This window comes from Neopelma chrysocephalum, unplaced genomic scaffold (genome assembly GCF_003984885.1).
Source record: "Neopelma chrysocephalum unplaced genomic scaffold, ASM398488v2 Primary Assembly neopelma1_25, whole genome shotgun sequence".
Taxonomy (NCBI): domain Eukaryota; kingdom Metazoa; phylum Chordata; class Aves; order Passeriformes; family Pipridae; genus Neopelma; species Neopelma chrysocephalum.
The window spans coordinates 35206780-35225485 of NW_020897694.1; the positions used below are offsets into that span (position 1 = coordinate 35206780).

The 18706-nt window shown below is 43.1% G+C and overlaps 1 protein-coding gene across 2 annotated transcripts; it reads right to left on the reverse strand.

Moving 5' to 3' along the window:
* Positions 1-6669: 6669 nt before the first annotated feature.
* On the reverse strand, positions 6670-13818 carry LOC113963600 (lysozyme g-like). Of its 2 annotated transcripts, XM_027674890.1 has the most exons (6): positions 12315-13818; positions 10968-11042; positions 10050-10139; positions 8820-9016; positions 8445-8583; positions 6670-7780 (listed from the first exon to the last, which is right to left on the reverse strand). In XM_027674890.1, exons 2-6 carry the CDS (start codon positions 11008-11010, stop codon positions 7650-7652), a joined length of 600 nt encoding a protein of 199 aa, XP_027530691.1. In that variant the 5' UTR covers positions 11011-11042; positions 12315-13818; the 3' UTR covers positions 6670-7649. The 2 variants fall into 2 exon arrangements, with proteins under 2 accessions (XP_027530691.1, XP_027530692.1); XM_027674891.1 differs by lacking the exon at positions 12315-13818 and having other exon boundaries at positions 10968-11245.
* Positions 13819-18706: the final 4888 nt, after the last annotated feature.

Consider the following 18706-nt stretch of genomic DNA (forward strand, 5'->3'; position numbering starts at 1 on the left):
CTTTGCATAAGAGGCCCCAGTGGCAGCTCTCCTGCTCCAGCACAAACCAGCCTTCAGCTGTTCATGAAAGACTTGTGACTTCATGAGACACTCACACTTCTGCTGCTGTTTCAAACATGCCTTTTACAACATCTTGGTAACTTCCTCCAAACTTCCTAAAACTCTGATGTTTAATTCAGAAAAAATAAAATCAGTAATGTTCTGTAATGTTAAAATTAGTAATGCTCAGTGCTGTGCTCCCACCATGAATGCCTTTATTCCCTGCTCATATTCTGTATACCAACCTCCTTTGCCATACCTGGGCAATTTTGCCTGAATTCCCCGAGACTTTCTTTATGCTCAGCTAGCTCTTCAGCCTCCATGTGGAGCAACCTGACAGTCCTGCTACTGAAATATTTTGTGTATGTAGTAAGTGTAGGCCACCTACCTATAGAACATACAACAGCAGCCGTGACGGTCCATTCAGTATCAGTGTCCATGCACTATCAGTAAGGAGGTGTTCACTGGTCACAACAGTCACAAAGGAGAGACAATTCTGGTTTACCCAGAAGCCAGGTTGCAGGGCACTGGATCAGATCTGGTACCAGCTCCTCTTTACTCTTCTCTTCTGTGTCTGGCAGGAGGGAAGGTCTGCCTCTGGCAATTAAATGCTTCAGGGCAGACATTTGTGGGATAATCTGGTCCTCTATATGGCCCTTGTGGCTCGGGCATGCAGACATGTCTTGTTAGAGATTGTCCCCATTTCTAAGGAAAAGGTACAAAAATTATGCTTCCAGGATTTTTATTATTGTGACAGGAGCTCCTGATTTCTGTAGCCATGCACATATCCAAACCTCTCCTGAACTTCGTCAGTTGCTTGATCTGAATCAACTGAAGGGTGCCTGAATAGGTAGGGAATTCATAAAATACAACCTGATTTAAAGGACAGAAATGAGTTAAATTTCTCCTTGCCTGCCTTGCAACAAGATACTTTTCCAGTTCTTGGGGTGTTTGTGGAAGGCTGAAGGCTGCAGCAGTAGGGTCAGGTTAGCCATGTCTTCTCTGTGTGGGTTTTTTCATGCTTTTGAACATTTGTCCTTATTGCTAATTAGCTTAATAAGGCATGGGTAAGAAATGAGTGATCCTAGTTATACTTCCAGTGGAGAAACTAGGCTGATGTAAGCTTCCCAAAGCAATTAAGCTGATTTAAGCTCTGGAAGGTTCCCCAGCCCATGTCAGGAAGGCAGGATGCTCTGGGTATGGGAGCAGGTCCCTTGTCCCAAGGCTGCATGATGACCTCAGAGGGAGATACAGGGGCTTGTAGATGATTGAGGCATGCGAGGAACTGGCAAAACTTCATGGATGAGAGAAACAGCCTAGAAAGGTAGGCTGCACCTGAGCTGTAACATAGGCAACCTGTGTCACTGGAAATTGAAGAACTTCTAGAGGAGCATTTCCATTAAGAAGCAGGGGAAAGCCGACAAACGCAGAGGACTACCCAATTTGAACTGATGTGATCTACAAGGTGGACATGGCTGACATTCAGTTTACCTCTGAAAAAAACATGAGGGAAATAAACAGCACGATCCCAACAAATGAGACAGACAAAATAGGCAGAATACTGTGTCAAGGGTTTGGCACATGCAATATTAAGCGATGAAGTGAGGGTAAACTTAAAATTCTTCCTACACAGTTGCTAAAGACTTCAAAATCAAGCCAGGAGAATGCAAATTCCTGGTGCCAGGTAACACCAAGATAGCAGGCATTTCAGAGACTTGGGGGCTAGAAAACCAACAAGATACTACACTGCCAGCCTCTGGAATTACAGAGTAGGATGCAGAGATGGATGAGTGATGCTGTACGTGAAGGATAAAAGTGTCACAGCATAAAAATATTACAGGAAAAGAGAAGCATCTCGAAAATGTGAGTGGAAATTCCAGTGGCTATTAATAAAAATGCTGTAGTAGGACTGTACTGTCAATCTTTTTTGAGTTCAGTAGGTGTGGTCAGTAGGGCCAGAGAAGTAGTAAATATAGGATGGTGGTACACGTGGAAGCCTGTGTATGGGCTGGATCAGTGCCTTGTCAGGATGAGATGCAGAAGTGGAATTTTTGGTTGCAATAGATTCCTGCTTCCAGGAAAAGCTGGTTCAGGAACCCACAGGAACAAACACTAGAGAGTGGCACAGTGAGTTCATTTGAGGGGTGTTAGTGGGAAGCTGCTCTGAGGTTGCAATCCTACAAAGTGATCACTTTTAACATTGAAATGGGAAAAAGCAGGTCATGTGCATCCAATATGAGTGTATTTGGTTTCAAGGAAGACAAGTAAATAAATTGAAGCAAACATTAGAAACAGTCACTCCCAACTGCAGCACAGGCTCCACAGGCGTCCTTGGGATCACAGGCTGGTGCCCATCCTGAGCAATATAGGAGAGTGTATTAAAGACGAATGGGGTGGTGAATAAACCTGGTCAGCTGAGAGATGGTCAGCCCAGCTCCCATAAGGAGCAAACCTGCCTTGGTTCCTGATGGTGTTCTGGGATCGTGTCAGCAACTGCATAGATAAAGGCCAGTGGGTGAAGTATAGCTGGGTCTTCAAAAAGGAATTTATGAAGATTCAGACTGGCACTATCAAGGAATCTAGATGTGTCTTTGCCACCCAGGAAGCTGTGGAGGCCAGTGGCACCATCACATTACCAAAGCAACTGGATGGATTCATGGACAGCAGTGCCATACAAAGAGTGGATATGTCTCCCACCACCTGCGTTAAACAGCTGGGAATGCAGAGGGCACAGTAGGAAAATGGACTGTAGAAAGCAACCAAGTTCTCCTGCTGCTGCTGGAGACAGACTTTGGGGTGACCAGTCACCAGTATCACCCACATGGCATGTCCTATAGTCATCTGACACTTCTGGTTTGAAGGGGGGCTGGTGTTGCCTTTTCTGGCCTGAATAAAACATGAGGCTTTTTTTATTAGGAAGAAAGTCACATAAGATGAGCCTAATATTTTGGGGTGCTGTGCTCAGGATTCCCAAGGCAATCACTAGAGAAGCCCTGTCCTGTGAACAGGTTGCTGGCCAGGAAATCCCAGCCCACTTTTTCAATGAGTAGTGAAGCAGAATAAATGCAGTTCTTCAGCACTGCATTGCTGTGCTGACATTTCCCTTTGTTTTCTGCATATCGCAGGGAGAGAGACATGGACACATGGCTCAGACTAATCCAACTCCAGTGTTCACAGTCAGCCATCAGAGCAATCTGTTCTACCATGTGGCTTAGGGCTCTGGTCCATGGGGACTTGGTTTTGATAGTGGTTTCCTGCTGCTTCAGTTACTGCTGAAACAGGTTGTTTAATTGGTCCCTCTGCTTGGTGTCTATGAAAGACAATCATTGCAGCCCCAGACTCCAGACATATCCCTACCTGAGCCGTGGAGGGATCAGCCCATACCACCTGAAGCTTAACAAGTTGATGAGAGAGAAAGCTTGCTACCTCACATTTGCTCTTTAATGTAGGAAACACATTTAAATACATTTCTCAGTACTGACATCAGTTGCGAAAACAAAACACAGGACCCTAACAGAGAAGGTTTTTCTTTCCTGTCTGTAATTTTTCTTTGATTTGCTGACTGCTGATTCTGATGCAGCGATGTTAGCCTGGAAAGGTCCTTAAACACTATTGCATTTCCCCTCTCTACAGCAGCATGGCGATAAAGAGAATAGGTTTAAATTAGATACTAGGAAGAAATTCTTTATTTATTGGTTGCAATACTGTAAGGGTAGTGAGGCACTGGGAACAGGTTGCCCAGAGTTGTTGTGAATGCCCCATCTGTGGAACTGCTCAAGGCCGGGCTGGATGACCTCTGAGCAACCTGGTCTAGTGGAAGGTGTCCCTGCCCATGGCAGAGGAGTTGGAACAAGATGGTCTTTAAGGTGCCTTCCAATTCAAACCATTCTGTGATTCTTTATGATGCACAGCTACTTTTACATGTTGGTCTTGGCTGTTCTTTAAAACACACAGGGAATGTTGCATTGCTTCATTATCTTGAAAGTTTTTCAAAGTATCCAACACAAATCTGCTGCCAAACACACTGCTACTTGCCTTACCCTCAAGAGGAAGGGGAGTATGTGGATCATTACCCTTCATTTGTTTTGCATATTGGAAATTGTAACTGTGTGCTTTTTCTCTTTACTGGAAAAAAAATCTAATTCCTTATTTCTTACAGGCTGTACTTTCCATCTGAGTTGTGATTGTCCTGAGGATATTTTTGTTGGTGCAACAAACTTGAACATTTGCCAAGCATCACTGATGCTGACAGAGGAACATCTGAGAGAAGAGTTACCCCAGGTGCTTCATACACAGTGCTATGATAAAGATAACCCCCCAAATGGGATTTGCCCTCTTTTTATTTCTTTTCCCCTCCTCCACTGGCATCAACTTCTTTTTTTCCCACTAGAACCCTCAACCCTTTCCTTGGGATTGTCGCCTGCCCGCTACACCTCCTCAAGTGTGTTGCACCTCTGTTTGATTAATTTCAGTACTTTGGTTCCTGACTGTTTTTCATAGTTTTTAACTGTCAGTGGAAGAGCTCGCATTCCTGCTCAGTGTAGCCCATGAGTTTGGTAGCTCATGTCCTCCATTAATTTTACAACCAAAAATTTGAGACAAAGAGGTGTAGAACAGACTTGTGTGGCTCCACTTGAAATGTCTCACCAGTTTGGCCAGAAGCTCCTGATAACCAGTGCTTTTTGTACTTAAGGCCCTTCACATATGAGGGCACTTCAAATTTCTGCTGAAAGCCTTATTGAGCTCGTGATGCAGCACAACCATGGCTTCTCTTTTGGCCACTTCCCCAGTTAGATAAAGACTGGTTGATCTGAGGTAGTTTTTCCCTACCAAGTCAGGCTGCCAGAACCCTCTTAAGTCTTGCTGTTTTGTTGTCCCCCAGGATCTCTTGAAGCAACCATTCAATCCTTTAACATCTTCCTCAGTGTTGTAGACAGATGTCCTGGAATGTGATTCCTTGGAGCTTTCTTTCCCCTCTATTTTGTCATTTCTCTTTCCTTATCTGAGCTTTTGCTTTCGTCTGATATGTTACTTGATAAAAGATCATTTGCTTTGCAAGATGTCTGTTGTTTTTTTTTTCAGTGGGCTGTGGGTCAAAAGGGTGACCAAGAGCACAACTGCAGCTGCCCTGTCTACACCAGGCAGAAGAGTAACTCCCAGTAACATGGATGCAGGTGACTAGAAAAAGATGACAGGGAACAGCAATCTGAACTCACTGTTTATCAGGAAAGCTTTTGCTCAAATCTTAAGGCAGCATGCCAGTGTTAAACTTTCCTAATTATTTACTCCTTCCTACCAATTTATCAAGTTTCAACTCATTTTCTGCAGAGGTTTTCTGTATTCACTGCAAGGTGCTGATACCCTAAAACAATATTTGCAACAAAATATGGAATTCCCATAGCTGGGAATTTTAAAAAGACTTAAAAAATAAATAATCCTTTGTGGTGATGCTGCACAAGTTAGCAGGCAAGTCTGCAGGCCCTTGGATGTTGCTACGGTAACTTGAAGCAGCAGCCTCATGAGTAACGCTCATGTAAATTGGACTCCTGAGGAGCTCACAGGTCTGCAAGGATGGCAGCACCAGTAGTGGTGACAAGGAGCTTGCTGGCAGTGATTGAAGGGAACCAAGCATGAAGAAACCAAAGGAAGCTCCACTCTGGTTCACCCTCCGAACTCAAACCCCAACTTTGTACACATAGGTAGCAATGAGATTCTCTGCTCCATTTGAAGTTTATACTGTCATATATGCAGTCATAGGCCTTATGTAAGAGTTTTATATAACACAGAGGTTTACGTAACATAATGCACCAAAGGCTTCATCCTATGAATTTTACCTAATCTATGTCAAGTAGAGGGGATCAAACCACATGAGAGACTTCATACATTTCTATTACAAAGTAACAATTTTAGTAAAATTATATTAATATAGTGCAGAATTCACAAAAGACTAAATAATATATAGTTCAATGCTTTTGGTTGCTCAACACTGAACTGTTTACTTTAGTCCTAAAAAAAAAAAATAGTAATATTTGAGACATGCTAGAGTTCCCTCTGGTCTCCAGAGGTGATAAAATGAGTTTGCTTGTCAATATGTTAATGATGGAGAGTCCTTGCTGTGGCCGAAAGCAGATGAGTGACCAGCAAGACAAGGGGCACAGCATTAAAATTGTTCTGCTGGCAAAAGCTGTCTCCAAACCAGCTCTCATGCTTCCTGTCTTGACCCTGCCTGGCAGCCCAGGCACACACAGAGCACATCCCTGTGCTGCCAGGCAGGGACTGCCAGGCGCATCACTTCTACATCAGCAAAGGTGACAGCTGGCAGAAAGGTGCTCTGATACCTCCAAAATGGTAATTCAAAAGGCTAAATGTGAACGTCCTTATTCCCTTGTTCACAGGTTTGGGTCAGTGGCCGGGCTCAGGCCCAGCTCTTCTCAGCTATCTAGTCTGCAGCACCATATTCCTCTCCCCATTCTCAAGCTAGGTTTTAGACCCACTCCAAGAGTACCAAACTGGGTTATTTACTCAAGTTGTAGGTTGCTACCCACTGAGGCCCATGAAATTGAAAAAAACAACACTGGAATTTAACATTTATCTTTATTTTCTCTCTTATTCTTATTGTTATTCTCAGTATTATTCTAATTATTATTCTAATTAAAAATGAATTGGCACCCAGAGACCCATCCACATAGAAGACCACTTTCAAACAGACCTTATAAGCCCAGAGCTAATTCACTCCTATTAGAAGCTGGGATTCCTGGCAGAGGGATGGATGTTGAAATGCTTTTAAATTTGGAGGAAACCCAGCATAAGGGAGCCAAAGATAAAGCAGGAAAGGTTGGGGGGTTTTTTACCAACACTGTTGCTGTGATACAGCTCCTGGGTGGGTACGTATGGGGCTGACTCCTACTGAGGGCTGGTCTCTAATGAAAAGGTGTTTTGCATGCCTGCTGTGGCACTTGCAGTACTTTCTATATAGAGGATTTCCCCTACATGAGGCTACTTTTCACCTTTAAGGGGTCCCCAGCCCCACCATGGCCATGGACTCCAAGGCTTGGTAGACTAACCAAATCATGTTTAGCATTGTCCCCCTTGAGGCTGGCCACAGGAATACTCAGCTACTGCAGAGACCAAAGGCTCGGTGAGAAGTCTCTTCACTGCCCCTTAGCCAGCAGCATCAAGGGGAAGGAAAATTTTAACTCAGGGACTTCATCCCCTGCATTGGCCATGGAGAGGGAAGGAGTTGGACAGAGGTGATGGGAAGAGCACAGCTGATGTCCAGGGAGAGCTGCTTGTGTGCTTGCATCTGGGGGATGCATGAACAGCCCTGGGTTCAGCTCCAAACAGGAAGAGTAACATTCCTCACTCAAAATTTAAACACTGCTGGTCTGTCCCCATCTGCTTGTCAAAGGCCCCAAGCTTGTGGTATCTCATCCCTATGGGATGAGCTGAGCCCATAGGTGAGTGGGGAGCTGGGATTTGCTGGAGCGAGCAAGGTACTGTTGGCAATGCTCCCAACATTGGTCCTGCCAGAAGACCTGCTATGGGTACTGTGATCACTGCTGGGCTAGTCTGTGCAGAGGAGAGGCTCAGTGGTGGGGCAGGTTTATGAGCTAGAACCCATTTCTCTTGAAGTACTGGGCTCGCCTAATCACGCTGTTGACGTAGTTGTTGTCTCTGCTGCATGGATCTTCCTCGTAGACCTGGAGATTGCCCATTCTTGCATGGTAGGTGCAGATTCCCCCTGGAAAGAGTTAAGAAGGACTTGTTTTGGGCTTGTAAGTAAGAAATAGACTTTTAAGAGTAAAAATTTCTAGCTGAAAGGGCCATGCATCTCATCAAACATACACAACTGCTTGGCAAAGTGCTAACTGTGCATTGTTGTTGAAAAGTGACTGATTTTGTAAAATCTTTGTTGCTACAGTGAAGGAACTCATGATTCTCTCCAAATGCAGGTGAAAATGGCATACTGTTTCTAGAAAAGTGTGTAATCTAAAAAGGCAGTATCAGAGCAAGGATGGGAGAGTAAATTATAGCATAGAGTGAACAAACCACCATGAAGATAACATGGACTCTAAGGACACCTGGATCCCAAGATTCCTGGACAGAACAGCCTGCCACGATAAGCTCATTGTGTTGTGGTGCCTCAGTTTCTGCCTCAGTTTCCCCACTGGCTTGTGTTCGGTTATTTTCTACCTTATTTATCCACCTGACAGCTATTTCACATTGCTGATCTGCCAGTTTGGAATTACCTCTTTTAAATTAGAAAACTGGGTTTGGTTGGGGTTTTTATTGTAAGACATGCTGTAAAATCTGCCAGACTGATGCTCTTTTTCCTTTAAAAGTGACACCAATGAGTGCACAATACTCTCAGTGTATCTCTTTCTAGTATACAGCCCATTGTGTACCTCTCAGCTGCCGATCCCAGGTCCACGTAGGATGTCTTGCCCGTACTTCATTAATTGAAAGAACCAGAATAGTTGAGCACTGATTTATGTGTTCTTCACTATCCCACACTGCATAAGGCTGCTGTAGCTGCCTGCTGATCTAGAAAAGACAAGCAAGAAAATGGGTTTCCCTCTGAATGCAACCCCTGCTGTAGCTTCTTCCTCTTCATTGGCCCCCCGGGCTGCAACTCATTGAAGTGACCTTATTCCAGACACTTAAGCACAACCTTTCATTTTAGTGCCGTTTTGAATACAGAACAGTCATTTGCTAAGGTAAGGACCTGGGATATGCACTAAATTACTGTGCTGTTACTCATATTTATCATCCTGATGTACCTGCATCAAGCCGTACTTCTGCCGTCCCTGGTCCCAGCCGTTGTTCAGGAGCAGGCCAACACGGCTCTCCTGTGACATGATGGCACCAATGAGAGCTGGGTCCAAGCACAGGTTTCTGGCTACTCTTCTAATCGGGACCTCATATCTCCTCAGGCGCACGAGGTCTGCCTCAGCAGTCCTCCGTACCACAGCATATCCTGCAGCGTAGGAAAAGGCAGACTTAAACACATCCCTGTCCAAAACCCTCCCTTTCCCCTTGAGCAGATGTATCAAAGAAGTAACTCAAATTGCATCTACACTGAACTGGGCAGTGGAGCTTGAGGAAAAAGCACAGCCCTATTGGCTCTGACCACGGCTAGGAAGCTGCTGTGCCAGTACCCAAGGGGAAGAGGGTGGCTTCTTAGGAAGTGAAACCACATGTTCTTGGTCCTGTTCTTCTGCTGTTCCACTGCAAATGTGGCTCTGGAGTCAGAAGAGTGAAATTTCAAAATGGATTTGCAAAAATAGATACACATTACTACTGACCAGACAAACTGGAGTAACAGCTATATTCCGTCTATAGAAAGGTGGGTTTTTTAAAGCCATTTTGGAACACTTTGGAAACAAGCACGTGTGTTCAGATCCATGCTTGGACACTGCCCTGAAAGAGCTTACATCTAAAGTATGTGGCCGAATTCCTGGAGATATGAGCAGTATTAACCTGACACAGTCAGATGTGCAATGCATGGGGAAATAACATGAGGAAAGAGAAATGTGAAGGAGTTACCAAACACTAGTCATCCAGAGGTAGGATGGCTACACACTTGGGACCTTTGCCTTGTAAAATGTGTCTCTGACAGGTCACCACTGGCCAGCTCAGTCAACATGCCAGCACTCAGAACCTGGATCTGCGCATCTTCACCTTCCAGCATACGGTCCCTGGGGTTTTGTGAGGATGCTGATGCCAAAGTTCTGGCTGATGAAGAAGCTGTTTTAACTGAAAAGGGGTGGTACTATTTCCCTTTACCCTGAGGCTGAAGATCCTGACTACAGGACCTGAGGTTTGTGCTTCCACTTCCCAGCAGATCTGGAGGCTTCACAGCACCTGCCATTTTGGGAGAGGAAGTGTTGCTTTCTCCCTTTTGACTAATTGAATAGCTGCACCACATTTAATTTGGCAATAACAGTAAGTAAAGCATCTCTCTGTCAGGAAGAAACAGGTTGACAAGTCAAGCAATGAATGATACCTACCACAATCTGGGGCTCTTACAGCTGTACAGGACATCGTGGGGGCTGGAAGAGCACTTATATCACCATAGCAACTGTAACTCATGGATGGAGCTGAAATATTAAATGGAGGTGTTTGAACACATAAGATCTCAGAGCAGTATTGTACAAGTGCTGCAAGTGCATACAAGTTGAGCATGAGGGAGTCACCCAGACCTGCAATCCACATCCCCTTGTGTTGGCCCTGCTTGTACGGTTGCCACTGCTCTCCATCAGTAATGCTATCAAAGAAAGTAGAGAACAGAAATTTGTTCTTTTCTAATTGAATATGTTGAAGCAAGTGGACCTAATGAAAATTTAGATGAATATGTGCCTGCCCTGTTAGGTCTAAAGGCTGGTATGGGAGTGAAGAACCACAGTCTCTGCATTTATTTCAGAGGGCTCTTCCCATTCAATGCCCCCAGTGTCCAGGATCCCTCAGATGATGGCTGGAGGTACCTGAGCACCCCGGCTGAGAGTGTCTCCTGTCTCCCTCCATAACCTGGTGAGGAATTAATTGAGGAGAATGCTTGCCTCAGTCTGTGAAAATTACCCCATTCCCTCAGTAACCAAGGAACAAATAGCCTCCATCAAACAGCTTGCCACATTTGTGAGACCATTTCTGAGCAGGCAGAGAGATTGGATGAGGTTAGCTGGAAAAATCAAGAGGAGCTATGTCTGTGACTCCCTTTTGGTTTCAGTCACATACTCCAGATGTGCTGGTTTAAAAGACATATATGGGCAGCAAGCGGCCTCATACAGCGGCTGAGGACCTTCAGCCACACAGGGTTTTAGAGGGCCATGAAGAAAGGGAACCTCAAGCCTATCTGCACACCTCCTCTCTGTAGTCATTCTGCAAACAATTCCCAATGTGCTTGTGACAGCAACCCAAACCCATCTCACCGACAAGGGCTGAAAGGCCCAGCAAGAGCAGTGCAGGGATCATGGCGATGGCTCTCCTCAGCTGTCCCAGGAGACCTGGAAACACAGCAGTTTGCAAAACATGAAGAAATCACTGCTGATCTTCAACAGCACTGTAGCAAAGTTGGGGTGCCAAAAGCTCCCACCCTGAGGCACCAGACGGGGATGGCATTTGCTGAAGAGGGGTTGGGGAGCAGAGGCACCTTCTCTGCAGCACGCTCTCCCCTTGGGGAGCTTGGGATCAGGGAGGTCCCTGTTGGCAACCTAGGCTAGCAGGGACCTTTTTAGTTTCTGTCAGTTCTCATTGCTTTCTTACGTGGCCCCTCCTGAACACCCGTAGCGTGTCTTTACAATGACAAGGTATGCCATCTTTGCTTTAATTTTATAGGTGTTTGAAGTCTAGTGTGCTACAAAATGCACACATCCATTGCTTCTCTGTTCAAAAAGGATTTTTGCTTGGCTTCTGGAAAAACTTGCTTTCAAAAATCAAGCAATATGACCCTTAATTCTCTGCTAAGAGCGTGCAAGGCAACTCCAAGATTTATTTGGTGAAATAATACTTCTCTGTGCAATAACAGCAGATAATCACTTTACTAATAAATGCATCTGTTGTGCTTATTAAAAAAATTCCAAAATGTCATCAGATAATAGCTATCAAATGCAAAAAACATTGACTGTATTTGGCTTGCTGGTTAACACATTTAAACAGTGCAGCTTTTGTGGCTTACAAATACTTTTTCCCCAAGAAGATTTCAAATAAAAAACACACCACGAGTCTTGTAGGCCAGTCATCACTAATGCTGTTAACACTTGAAAATACATTATCGATTTTAATAAGGTGTGACCTTTTCTCTAGACTGCATTTCTACTGCAAACCAGACTGCATGAATGCAGAAACACGGATAGTCCACCAGTGTCATTGGAGAGATTCTGATGAGTGAGTGAGCCTATTCAGGAAAAATGTTCACAGATGGAGCTGGGTACACGCAGGAACTCAGTTTGACCTCTAGCACTAACACTGAGTATTCACAAGCCTGGATCAATATAGCTTGACCCAATACCTATAAATTCAATGGCACTTCCATATGGGTCTGCATCAAAAGCTACAGGCTGTAGCTCTTTCCACATGTAGGAAATTGCCAGATTATAAAGTTTTAAGTTACCAGCCATTTTTCCCCCTCCCATCACAAAAACCTCACAGGCCTGAGTTAGATACAGCATAGCAATCACAATATTGATAAAATGGTAAATCAAAACCAAATGCTAAATCAAAACAAAATAAAGGCTTCTGGCTCTAAATAAATGTTCTAAGAGTGAATTCAGACTCACCTGTCTTCAGTTGGCCTTCCTCTGAGGCAGGTCACTTGATGACTTTTATATATACATGTAGGAAGAGGTATCCACCCTATGGGATTTGGAATGTTAATTCCTACCTAGTGTGATGACTATTTTGAAGTACAATAAGTAATATATATTAAGAGCTTAGAACTCTTATGATTTCTTTCATCCAAAGATTTGCACAAGTTGTTGTTAGTCAGACTCAGGACAACTCTGTGAAAAGAAATAAATACTGGTTTTCCTCCATCAATAAGCACGTTGCTGCACAATAAATGACTTGCAGGAAGTATTGCAGTGAATCAGTGGCAGAGGCTAGGCAAAAATCAGATCCCTGTCTAGTGCTCTCCTTGCTTTGCGTCTGAGTTAGTCTGGGCACATTTCTGGAAGGATTTTTTTTTATCTCATTTCCTCAATAATTTCATATAGGCAAGCTTTTAATTAAGAATTCTACTTTTGCATGAATTTTTAAAAGGGTAATTGAAGAAAAGCATCTCACTGCTTCATTGCTTATGGCAAATTTAATTCGGAAAGGGAACTTGAATACTTTGAGGACAGAGGCAGGATTTGACTTTCAGATTTAGGGAGGCAGGATGCTGCAGTCGAAATTAGGAAGAAGGACACTGGTTTCTCAGCAGCTGAAGCTAGAAGGGACACACAGAGGTCTCTGAAAGACTTGCACCTTGTGGCCAAAAGACTTTTCACATATCTAAAACATCTGAGTCATTTTGAGAAGGAAGGATGGTCTGGGAGGCCAGTGCCCTTCAATCCTGTCCCCTTTGACACATTTTTCTCTTCCCAAGACTCTGCCCAGCATGTGTGGAGGTTAGGAAGGCAAAATTTTTTTCCAGTAGCTTTCTGTTCATTATTTAATAAATCACAAATCCATCTATTCCCATTGCCCTCTGGGCTTGAGATGTGGCAGGTAGGAAACACTCTTTTGGTCAGACACTAATTACTGGGTTCAAAATCAAGTGTTGGCTATTAGTCTGTAAAGCACAGGATATGATCAAGTGGGTCGTGTCACCTCAAAAATCAATAAACACAAGTATCATAGACTTATATCCTGAGATAGTATGAAAGAAGGAACCTTCACTGGAGAGCCTAACCCTCTTGTTCCAGGAGGGTTGGAATATGAGTTAAGGTGAGTCTTAAGTATAGAACTCATGACATCTTCCCAAGATTACAACAAGGCTAGGCAATAATTTTTCATGTATGGACCTGATATCTTTGTGGTATCTCAGACTAGACTATCACTTAATCCTTTTACTGGGGTTTAACATTTCAAACAGTAGAGGTTTAACAGGTAGAAAATAGAAACATCATATGTACAGTGTGGCTTTAATCTTTTCAAAAGGAAATAGTGACTGAAGAAATGCTGGAAGGGAAGAAAGACAGAAGAAATGATCTGGGGAAAGTTCATAGTGCACAACTTGATGGCAACAAACCCAGTAGATGTATTAATTTACCTTCTACAGAACAAGGCAATTTATACTAGAAAGAGATGTATTCTTTCAAATAGATTATAGTAATTTAGTATTAACATCCAGTTACATTTTATAAAAACAACATCATGTTAGTGACAATAAACCAGTGTTCCTCTGTCACTGAACCTGTGTTCATGCTGATGACTTGGGACCTTTTTTTTGAGAAGTAGCCCCTGACCTTAGGCAAGATTTCTTTCCTAATGTGTTGGTCATTTGCTGACAGTCCTTAAGATAAAGTTTTGAATTTAAATACTGTTTGTTTTTGCTATGTATTTTTCTCTTTCATTTATTAACTATGTAACCACGTATTTTCTACATTTCACAGTAGTCACATGAATTCTTAATGCCTCCTCTGCTTTGCGTTGCTCTTTACGTACTTACTGAGTGGATGCTATGTTTTAAGTGCAATTATTTTTATCTGTGCTGCTATAGGCTCTTAGATCCTTGGGACAGATTCCTTGTATTCACACAATTTCCAGTGTAAACCCAAATAAGAGGATATTTTCTCAGTAGCACTATGAAGTGGACTTTTTCTCGCTAAAAACCTCTTTATCTTCACAAAATTTGCCGACTGCCTTATAGAGTAAAAGCCAAAAGCAAGCAGCCTCTATGGAAACATAGTCATGCTCACATACATTGAATGAAGCAGAAAAGTGCTTTTGTCCAAGGCACCCCCATGTAATGAGAGCTGCATGATGTTGGAAAACACCATCTTCTGCTGTGGGGCTGTAAACCCAGAGCATTGAATTCAGGTGAACCACCTAACGAGAGTAGGCTGCATCTGTCACTAGTATGTCACAATTTTTCATTTTTATGATAGATTTAATTCAGAAAATTACATCAATAGTACAGTTCCAATACATATTCTCTTTGTCCTGGATTTTGGTCAGCACAGCGCGTGACTGAGGGAGGGAGGAGATGGAAAGTCAGAGAAAGAGGAGGAGTTCACTTAGCAAATGGTATCTGCATCTTGAATTCAAGAAGCAGGAAAGTTTCCTCGTATTCACAGGGGCATTCTGGCAATAAGCTGCAGTCAGTGACCACAGACATGGTTTCTCCATGGTCTGTCACTGACACTGTTACATTGAGTTAAAGACAGAGCAGAGTGGACAAGAAAATGTTACCTGACAAAATAGCATTTTCCACTTCTTTTACATAAACTAGAAGGGAGCACACCTGAGATCTAAAGCACATCAAGGTTCAATACCATCAGTTCTTTCCTACTCACAGATTTTGACTTGTTTTTTTACCCTCATGCCAGGTGAAGTTTTTTCATTCCACTTAATGGAGATGTGATCAAAATGGACCAACATTTTTTAAATAGCATTATATATTGTACATGTTATTGTCCTTCATGTTGCAGGTTACAGCATCACATGTCACTGAGTGGTAAGAATACTATCTAAAATTACCCGGAACAATACCACATTAATTATTGTCTCTTGTGAGTTCAACTGGTTTCATAACATTGACAGGTAGATGCATTTCTCAGGCTGTTCCTTTTGTCTTGGGTGTAATTACAGGTAACACCAGGTATTCACAGACTTTGTAACTGCTTTATAGGGAAGCTGCCCATCACTTCTGACGCACGTGTGATGCCTACCACTAACTGACCAGTTAAAAATGCATCTGTAGCATCATCTCAGACAATCCCTCCAGAGCCGTCCTCCCCAACTTTTAAAGAGACACACCCAGTTTAATAATTAAATTTCTATAGTTTTTCTTTTCTATATCTAGTATACCTGGAAGTAATCATAGAATCATTTAGGTTGGAAAAGATCATCTAGCCCAACCATTAACCCAGCACTGCCAATTCTACCCCTAAACCATGTCCCTAAGTGCCACATCTACATATCTTTTAAATAGCAAAGGTCTTCAAACTTGTAAGACAGAAGGCTCTCAGTTTTCACTATGTTCAGAAATGAACAGGTGCTGAGGGCCCCAATCTCTATCTTGCTTTTTTGAAGAATGAAGATGAGCATTGAAATAACATTCCACTCTGCCTCTGTTTAGCCACAATATTTATGAGGGAGGAAAAAGTGCTTTCCTTCTGTTCTCTAAAGTGAGATTTTGAGTTTTACTGTAGGAAAAGTGTTCTAGCAAAGAGGACACTGGACTGGATGTTATGAGACATCCAGCTTAAATACAGATCTATCATCTAAAGCAAGTCCTTTGGAGTTTGAGCCAGGATTCTGCATGTAGGTCAGAGCCAACCCCAGCACAAATGCAGGCTGGGGGATGAATGGATTGAGAACAGCCTTGAAGAGAAGGACTTGGGGCTGTTGGTTGACAAGAAGCTCAACAAGAGCCAGCAATGTGCACTTGCAGCCCAGAAAGCCAACTGTGTCCTGGGTTGCATCAAAGGGACTGTGAACAGCAGGTCAAGGGAGGTGATTCTCCCCCTCCACTAAGGTCTCATGAGATCCCACCTGGAATACTGCATCCAACTCTGGACCTCCAACATAAGAAGGATATGGACCTGCTAGAGCAAGTCCAGAGAAGAGCCAGTACATTGATCAGAGGGCTGGAGCACCTCTCATATGAAGACAGGCCGAGAGAGTTGGGACTGTTCAGCCTGAAGAAGAGAAGGCTCTGGGGAGACCTTACAGCACTTTCCAGTACCTACAGGAGGCCAACAAGAGAGCTGGGGAGGGACTTTGTACAAGGGCATGTAGTAGGGGTACTACTGAAAGAGGGTAGGTTTGGATTTTAGTTGCCCAGAGAAGTTGGTTGCCCTGGAAGTGTTCAAGGCTGGGCTGGATGGAGCTTTGAGTAACCTGGTCTAGTGGAAGGTGTCCCTGCCCATGGCAGGGGGGTTTGAACCAGGTAATGTTTAAGGTCCCTTCCAACACAAACCGTTCTGTGATTCTATAACAATTGAGAGCATATCTGTGTGCCTGGAATTAATGATGCAAAGCATCGAGGACTCTCAACATTTTAGAAACCAAACAGGAAACAATTTCAGACTTTTTTCTAGGGCAGCACACTAACAAAAGAAATAATTAGCAAGGAGGAAGTAGATCAGGAAGGCAATTAATGTTGTTTTGTGTATTACAATCACCTGATTTTCATACAATGTCATCTTGGGAAAAGCCAATCGTTACTGGAGATTGTGTGGTTTGTGATGCAGGTAAGTTAATTTTTAAACCTTTTTTATAGGAGTTAAATGTTGAAATCATACCATCAGGCAGGTGACACTTGAACAGGTGGTGCTCAAAACCACAAAGTATATTACACAGATTCAACACTGAGCTATGTGGCTACTGGATCAGTTGTGGTTTATTTTAGGCAGCTTAAACCATGGCTATAATAACTGATCAAAAAAAATGTAGCCTTACAACATGCACCTCATAGGATTTCTGAAAGTACATTTTCTTAACTATTTCCTTTCCATCAACAAGCATCAAATATCTCTCAGTGTACGTGCACTTAAAATTAATTCACCAAGTCTGAACAAGAGTTTTTTTGGGTGAAGCTCTGGGGTCTTATGTACTACTTTAGCCAGTTTGATGTGTTACCTTTAAATTGATGAAGAAGGTATGAGCATAAGTTCCCTTTTGTAGCATAGGATATAGAACAGTGCTCTGCAGGGGGACAGGTAACAAGGAGCATCTGCCAGACTGCACTGTCTCGGATCACCACAATCATATTGGACAGGCTTACTGCTGAAGGCTTCAAAGCATGATCCAACAACAAAAGTTCAGAGTAGACCTTTTTTTGGCAAATGTGGTGGAACCTATCTCTATTTATCCTTTAAAGGGGGCTCAGGGGCAACATTCCTCTCAGAACATTCTAAAATATTCTACTGTAACATCAAGTACCTTCTACTTCCAATTCCTAGAGAGGCTTTTCTTCAACTCCAGAGTGTAACTCTCCCTCTCAAACAGTTGTATAGAGCTGTTCTAAACAGACAGACAGATCAACTCACTACTGAAAGAATTTTCCTTTCAAAAACTGAAATACACAGCTATTGTATATGCAATGAGTACAAAAGCCATCTTATTTCTGCATCAGCTTGTGCTTGTTTGTGTGTGCATGCAGGACATGAAATGATTGCATTCCTCACACTGAGTTGAAGACACCAGCCTTGCTCTTAAATGGAAGACAAAGGGCTTATTTTAGAAACTGTACTGTTCAAAGCCTAAATTTTCTACAGAAAATTGCATAGAAAAGTTTTCATTTTAGAATTTCTAGATGGTAAATAGCACAATGGGGGTTACTTGGAACAGAGGACTAGAAGGCATCAATTCATCTTTTGAATTGGCCTCCCTCAATGACACTTATGACACTATGACTCCCTATGACACTTGCAGGCAATCCAGCCTACTAACGAGGTCTGAGAGCAGCTGTGCCATTGTCGCCTTCTCCAGAGTTTGTTTCTTGTCCTCTCTTTCTGGGACTAGACTTCTTCATTCTTTCCAAATCCCAAAGCTCAACTCAGCACTTAATTTCTGGGTAGATTTCTTGAGCAGACCAGCAGAAGGGAAACACAAGATCAATCAGTAATCAAGGAATGTCCAGTGAAGTCCAAATAATCAGCATTAAGAGCTGAACAACCCAGATCCTGTTTGGTTATTCCTGCCTTCATGCATTTCTTCAATAATCACTTCATGCAAGCACCTGGCACAGACTAAAGCATTAATCATTACTAAAGTGACATGCTGAGTTTGGGCATAAGCCCCATCACTTCCAAGCTAGACGTGAATATTTCTGATCTCTTTGCTGTCTAACACCCTTTCATGGGTAGCACGTGCCAGTACCATTCTGTGATTAGCCTGGGCTCAGGAACCATAGTCAGTCATGTCCAATCTATCTGCCACAAGCAATTAACCATGTGCAACCTGTGTCCTTTCTGGATATTGAGTATCACCATCTCATTTATTAGCCATATGGCCACTA

Bases quoted from the DNA above. Each gene is read 5' to 3' on its own strand.
- LOC113963600 (XM_027674890.1), bottom strand. From the start codon at position 11,010: ATGATCCCTGCACTGCTCTTGCTGGGCCTTTCAGCCCTTGTCG. The intron at 10,140-10,967 runs GTGAGATGGGTT...TTAATATTTCAG, and splicing joins GGGCCTTTCAGCCCTTGTCG to CTCCATCCATGAGTTACAGT. The intron at 8,584-8,819 runs GTACATCAGGAT...TGTCTTTTCTAG, and splicing joins AGAAGTACGGCTTGATGCAG to ATCAGCAGGCAGCTACAGCA.